The sequence below is a fragment of the Colobus angolensis genome, unplaced genomic scaffold, assembly GCF_000951035.1.
Source record: "Colobus angolensis palliatus isolate OR3802 unplaced genomic scaffold, Cang.pa_1.0 Scaffold300, whole genome shotgun sequence".
NCBI lineage: Eukaryota > Metazoa > Chordata > Mammalia > Primates > Cercopithecidae > Colobus > Colobus angolensis.
In genome coordinates, this window is record NW_012116267.1 from 2,570,443 (window position 1) to 2,577,234 (window position 6,792).

Here is a 6,792-nt window from a genome sequence, read left to right on the forward strand (position 1 = left end):
AACATGCCTGGCTAATTTTTTTCTAGAGATGGGGATATTTTTCTAGAGATGGGGTTTCATCATGTTGCCCAGGCTGGTCTTGAACTCCTGAGTTCAAGTGATCCAATTGCTTCGGCTTCCCAAAGTGCTGGGAATACAGGCATGAGCCACCATGCCCTGCCCACAGTGGCTTTTTAAATACATTGTCTCATTTAATTATCCCAGTAGTCCTATGTGGTTGGTATTATTGCGGTACCATTTTAAAGATCAGAAAACTGAGGTAGAAATAGATCAAAAAACTTGCTCAAGATTCCACAAGCAAGTAGGCAGGAGAGTGAAGATTCCAACCAGCCGTGTAACTCCCCGTGGCCTCTTCCCTGCCTTGCCATTCCCCTATAAAATGACTTGGTCACATCAACATTCCATTTGAGGTCCAGGTAAATACATACCCCGGGTTAAACGAATTCCAGAAAATAGTCTAACTTGGCTCTGTGTGGGTGTAACCCACCAATCTGGCTTTTCTAAAGGCAACAACGATCGGTCATCCTCAAAAGCTCTGCCTGGTGGTTCAATAGTTCAGCAGCTCCACATTGATTGAATTCCTATTGTGTTCCCAGGCATTAAGTTTGACACTGGGGACATCAAAATGGACAACACATGGCCCTGGATCTCAAGGAACCTGCTGCCTGATGGAAAATAAAAGAGAGAGACACACTTAAATGGATGATTTCAGCATAATGAATGTGACAAGAGATAAGATAAGGAAATGTATCTGGTATCAGCGCTTTTCCAAGGCTTCTCCATCGGTAAAAAATTACCCAGTGGGTATTTGAAGGAGAAAGTAAATAAAAGAAAATCTACAGAGACCTGTGCTATTTGGTAATATGTGTTATTTTATCTAATCCTTACCATAAAACTAAGAGGGGTATAATTTTATCTCTGTTTTACAAATGGGGAAAGTGAAAGCCAACAGGACCTAAGTTCCCAAGTTCCTCCACTCCACAGGAGATGCAGTGTTGAAATCTAGGTTAGCCTGAGTCCAGAGACCACATTTTAGCTACTGTTCCCAAAATAAAGAAGTTGATCCTCTGTCTCGGGAAATTTTTCTTTTCTTGAGTCTTTTGACTGGAACACAAAACACCTGGAATTATGAAAACAGCTAAGAGAAAGAACTAGTTCTTTACAACACGGCGCTTTCTGTCAGTCTCAGGGAAGATGTCTCTTGTCAGCACGGAAAGAAAAGCAAGATTATAAGCAATTACTGTTTCTTTTTTCTGGGAGCTGCTTCTCCCCAAAGCTGACGGTATTGATTCTTGGGGGTTCGGTCACAGTTTCTGGCCCCCTCGAGGTCTGGCTAATCAGCCCCCCATCCTTCCAGCTAAGTCAAGGGCCCAAGGGAAGGGCATGTGTCCAAGTAAGGCCAGCCCGAGCTCATCTAGGATTCGACATGTGACTGCTGGGAGAAAAGAGAAGCTCCTTTTGCCCCTCTGGGCATCAAGCCAGGAGGCCTGGAGGTGAGGCAGTGTGTTCAATCATAGAAGCCATCAATCAATCATTCAATCAATTTTCCTGAAGTCCTAAGCTGGGTTAGGTTCAGTTTCTTTTACTTGCCAATGAAACCATCCTAATACTGTGGGGAAGGTCTGAGTACAAAAAGCAAGCTTACAATGTAATTTCAATACTTACATTCCTTATGTTTATTTCTGATTTTATATGTCATATACTTTATATATATAATATTTTCAAATATATATACATTATACTAAATATATAAGTCATATACAAAATATATAAGTTCATATATAAAATACATATGAGTTTACATGTAGAATACTATATTTATATATTTGTGTATTTATTACATTTATTATATTTATTATGTATTATATTTTTACCTATTTCTTATATTTGTTATTTCAATGCATAGAGTTTCAACTGGGCGTGGTGAATTCTGCCTGTAATCCCAGCACTTTGGGAGGCTAAGGTGGGAGTATCTTTTGAGCCCAGGAGTTCAAAACCAGCTTGGGCAACATAGAAAGACCCTCATCTCTACAAAAAAAAATTAAAAATTGGTCAAGATGGCATGCACCTGTAATCCCAGGTATTTGAGAGGATCCTTTGAGGCCAGGAGTTTGAGGCTGCAGTGAACTATGATTGCACCACCGCACTCCAGCCTGGGCAACAGAGTAAGACCCTGTCTCAAAACAAAAAAAAAAAAACTTAAGAGTTTTCGAAGTTCTGAGAATTTCAGGCACCCCACATTTTCAAATGAAACCACACAGACACATGATAAGGTTAAATATTTGGAATCACCATCTTTTTATGTGGCTCCCACAGCAGAGGTTGTTCATGCATTTCATAACTAAGGTCTGGTCCTCATTTTTATTTGTAAGTGACAGAGGATGCAGACAGTAACTTCTGGTTTAGTCAGCAGCCCTCTCTACGAGATGTCAGCTGCGCATACTTAAGAGTTGTTAAATTTATGTTTCCTCCTGAATTGCCATCTTTGTCTAGCAAAACCCATGCTATGATAAGCTACTTCCATTTTTCCTTCTTCTAAAAGGTATTACTCAAAATGGATTTCCCCAGAATTTCACAGTTTTCTAGAATCTGTGACCAAAAGTGGGACTATTTTCCATCTCTATACTGGAGGCCTGGCCTGAAATGTAGGCAGGTTTAGGGGTACCTACATGGGGTGTCATCAGGGCTTTGGGGTTCCTGCCTCACTCCAGGGACTTAACAACTGCTTTCTGAGGTCTAAGAGTCCTTCCCCATGGAGCAATCTCAATTAGAGATGCCTTCAGAATGTAATTCTGCCTGGGAGAGGTGACACATGGATAAATCCACAGTAAGAAACAAATAGGTGAGAGCCGATTCTTTCTAATTCTGCAAAGAGAAAGGGTGAAGTGAGAAAAGGTGGACGGAGGCTGCCTGATCCTGGGAGAAGCAGCCCACGAATGGGGAGTGAGGAGGAGGGATGCTGAAGGAGGAGACTGAAAGTACAGGAGCTGCCCCCACAGCTCAGCCTGGCCAGCCATGGGATAATCCTGCCTGTGGCTTCCACTAGCCACACGACCTCAGGCAATGCCTTACTTCTCAGTATCCTCATCTGGAAGTGCAGACAATCATACCTACATCACAGGGTGTTGTATTCCTAAAATCCCTCAAATCTATGAAGTGTGCAACACAATGCATGAGGTTCGCTATCAGTGGACAGAAATTTAATCCCTAAGGATGTCAGGTAAATATTTGTTGAATGTTATTGAATGAATGAGTGAATAATCAGCCCTCCCTCCATTCAGTCAAGCAATCAGTAACCTCTTATCTCACATCTGCTTTGAAAACCACCACATTCAACATTCATTCAAGAGATTATTTATTGAATGCGTACTCTGTGCCTGGAAGTCAGAACCCGCTCCGTAATTTTCCAGGTCCAGCATAAAATGAAAGAGGAGGGTCTTGTCCAAAATTCACTAAGGATTTCAAAATAGAGACAGCAGCGCATGCAGCTGGCCACACCATCAGCATTTTAGGAGCCAGGGACACAACGGTGACAAAATAAACAAGCACTCTTACCCTTGTGGAGTTTACATTCTAGCAAGAAGAGATAGACAATAAACCAAATCGTTTTGTTTATGCAAGACGTATAAACGAATATATTAAAAATATACAGAGAGAGAATGTTAGAGAGTGGTTAGTCCTGGGGGGGTGGAAATGGATGAGAAAAATGGGCAAGGGAGTGGAGTAGGGGTGTTATTTGATTTTAATGAGGATGGTCAGAAAGACTCAACTGAGAAGGGGAATCTGAGTGAGAACTGAAAGAGACAAGGGATGAGCTGAGCAGATATCTGGGGAAAAGGCTTCCCGACAAAGGGAACAGCAAGTGCACAGGCTCTGCCAGGAGCATGCCCGGTGTGTCCAAGGAAGAGCACGGAGCTTGGAGCCGCACAAGATGAAGTCAAAGAGGTAGAAGGTCTGAAGGACTCGATCCGAGGCTCCTGCGACTGTGCAAGTGACACACAGCGTGGCCTGACACAGAGTGAGACAGAGAGGTGGTGAGAAGTGAGGAGATTCTGGATGTCTTTGGAAGGCAGGGCCAAAGGATTTGCCGACACACTGAATATGGCGTGTGAGCAATAGAGAGGGGTCAAGAAAGCTCCAAAGTTGGGGGACTGAATAAAGCCCAAAGAAGAATACAGCTGCCATTGCTGAGAGGAGGAGGTGGTGAGGAGGAGCAGCTTTGGGGGCATCACGGGAGCTCGGTTTGGGATACTCATCTTAGCGGTTCAAATAGAGGTACCGAGTAGACAGAGATAGGAATTTCATTGTTGGGGATGGGGACGTTCAAGCAGGAGGTACAAATGTGGGTGTCATCAACAGCAACGCAGGACATAAAAGGTGTCAACCTAAATAATGACAGAGAGAGACAGGATCTCCACAAAAAGAGCTTATTTGGGAATTGCAGAGGATTGCAACCTGGGAAACATGTGCTGGGATGAATCACAGGCATATCTAAAGAGATTGGAGCTAAAGAAAACTTTTACAGACAAAAAAAAGGAGAATTCCACATAAGCTGTTTGGAAACAAAGACCATTGATTACAGGAGTTGGCGACGTCTCATTGGTAGAGGCTGCCATTGCTGGGCAAGTGTCCTTGAGCAAATGACTTACCTCGAATCCTGCATACGTGAGGAGTTCCTGGCATAGTCCCCGTCAGAGGCATATGTGCAGGGATTCCTGGTGAGAAGTCCTGTTACAGGCATGCGTGTAGGCTCCCTCTTCATGGTCTCCACCTCCATTTTGTTAGGGTTTGACGGAAGTCACTCCATTCTGATATTGATAACCCCCACAAAGGAAAGGACTCCCAGGAGCTCCAGTTCACCTGGAGAGATGAGCAGGCAGTCACAGATAAGTGCAGGCAAAGAGCTGAAAGAGGGCATCAGAAAATGGACTCCGAATGTAGGCAGTGATATGAGCCAGACATGGAGGAATGGAGCCAGACTGACCAAGAAGAAGCCACAGAAAGACCTGAGCCTGAGCAGCGACCCCAGGGCATCTCGCGGAATTCGCCTGTCCATTCTACCTGCAGAATAACTACCAAACCAACCTGTTTCTCTCCAACTCCACTCCCAGCAGCCCAGGTTCTTCTGCTGTTGCTGAGATGACCACAGGTGGGCTCCCTTCTGCTCTCACTCCCTCCTGAGGCTTCCTCGTCACAGGAGCACCTGTTCTTACAATGTAAATCGTATCTAATCACTCCCTCGTTTAAAACCCACCCTTGGCTTCCACAGGTTTTGCATTTCAGCTAAGGAAAATCATGTGAAAACTTTTCAAGGAAGTGGGGCTCCAACAGGCTGTTGAAAATCCACCGGAGGGCAACAATCAGACTCATTACTCCAGGCAAAAGGAATCATGGAAATCAGTGTTTCTCAAGCTTCTTTTGGCCAAAACCCACAATAATAAATATGTTTTATACCCACACGCTGTAACAATCATTACCCTAACTATACAAATTCACTTTTTAAAAATGCTATTCTATTCTGCTATTTTAAATTCTGTTAAATTCCAACCCATTCTATTCTGTTGTATATCATTTCATTACAATTTTTTGTAATGCTGGCCACAATAAACTCCATTGATTTCACCAGCCATTAATGTGTTGCAATCTGTGTTTTGTTGGTAGTAAAAGGCAAGGAATTAGGATGACCTGTAGTGGAATCAGTGACTTAGCCAGGTGAATCAGTCTAGCTAATAACAGCTCACGTTCATTTGAACAAGTCCTATGTGCCAAGCATTTTGCCATTACTTAGGTACTATATTACGTTTATTCCTCAAAATAAACCCTTAGTGTTAGGCAATGTTATACTTATTTTAGAGTTGAAGTCTTCTGAGGTTTAAGAAAATTAAAGTCCTTTGGACATGATCACCAGGTAAGAAGTAGAATTTGAGTTAAGCAGTCTGATTCCAGATCCTCAGCTCTGGTCCCATACCAGGGACTAGAGGGAAAAAGATGAGACATCAGTCTGGAACCAGGCATCTAAAGATCTTATATACCCATCTAAAAGGCATTGATTCTTTTTATTTTTAGTTGATATGCAATAATTGTACATGTTTATGGGACACAGAGTGATATTTGGATACATGTGTACAATGTATAATGATCAAATCAGGGTAATTAGCATATCCATCACCTCAAACATTTATCATTTTTTTGTGTTGTGAACAATCAAAATCCTCTCTTTTAGGCTGAGCACAGTGGCTCATGCCTATAATTCCAGCATTTTGGGAGGCCGAGGTGGGCGGATCACGAGGTCAGGAGATAAAGACCATCCTGGCCAGCATGGTGAAACCCGATCTCTATTAAAATACAAAAAATTAGCCAGGCGTGGTGATGCATGCCGGTAGTCTCAGCTACTCAGGAGGCTGAGGCAGGGGAATTGCTTGAACTCGGGAGGTGGAGATTGCAGTGAGCCAAGATCATGCCACTGCACTCCAGCCTGGGCAATAAAGCGAGCCTCTGTCTTTAAAAATGTATATAATAATAATCGCTACAGAGCTGCAGAGGCACAAGAATCGCTTAAACTCAGGAGGCAGAAGTTGCAGTAAGCTGAGATCACTCCCCTTCACTCCAGCCTGGGTGACAGGGTAAGACTCTGTCTCAAAAAAAAAAAAAAAGAACATACTTTCTACACTTCACTCTCAGAATCTGATTTTGCACAATTGTTAACTATATTCACCCTAAAGTGCTATAGAACACTAGAATTATCCCTCCCATCTTGCCATAACTTGTATCTATTAGCCAGTCTTTCCTTTC

The 6,792-nt window shown here is 42.9% G+C and overlaps 1 protein-coding gene across 1 annotated transcript in view; it reads right to left on the bottom strand.

Annotated features, from left to right (window-relative positions):
- Window positions 1-4,880: 4,880 nt before the first annotated feature.
- Window positions 4,881-6,792, bottom strand: part of LOC105517522 — a 13,966-nt gene continuing 12,054 nt past the window's right edge. The window contains 2 exon segments of the mRNA XM_011950057.1: window positions 4,881-5,022; window positions 5,024-5,203. Of these exon segments, the coding sequence (XP_011805447.1) occupies window positions 4,881-5,022; window positions 5,024-5,203 (322 nt within the window).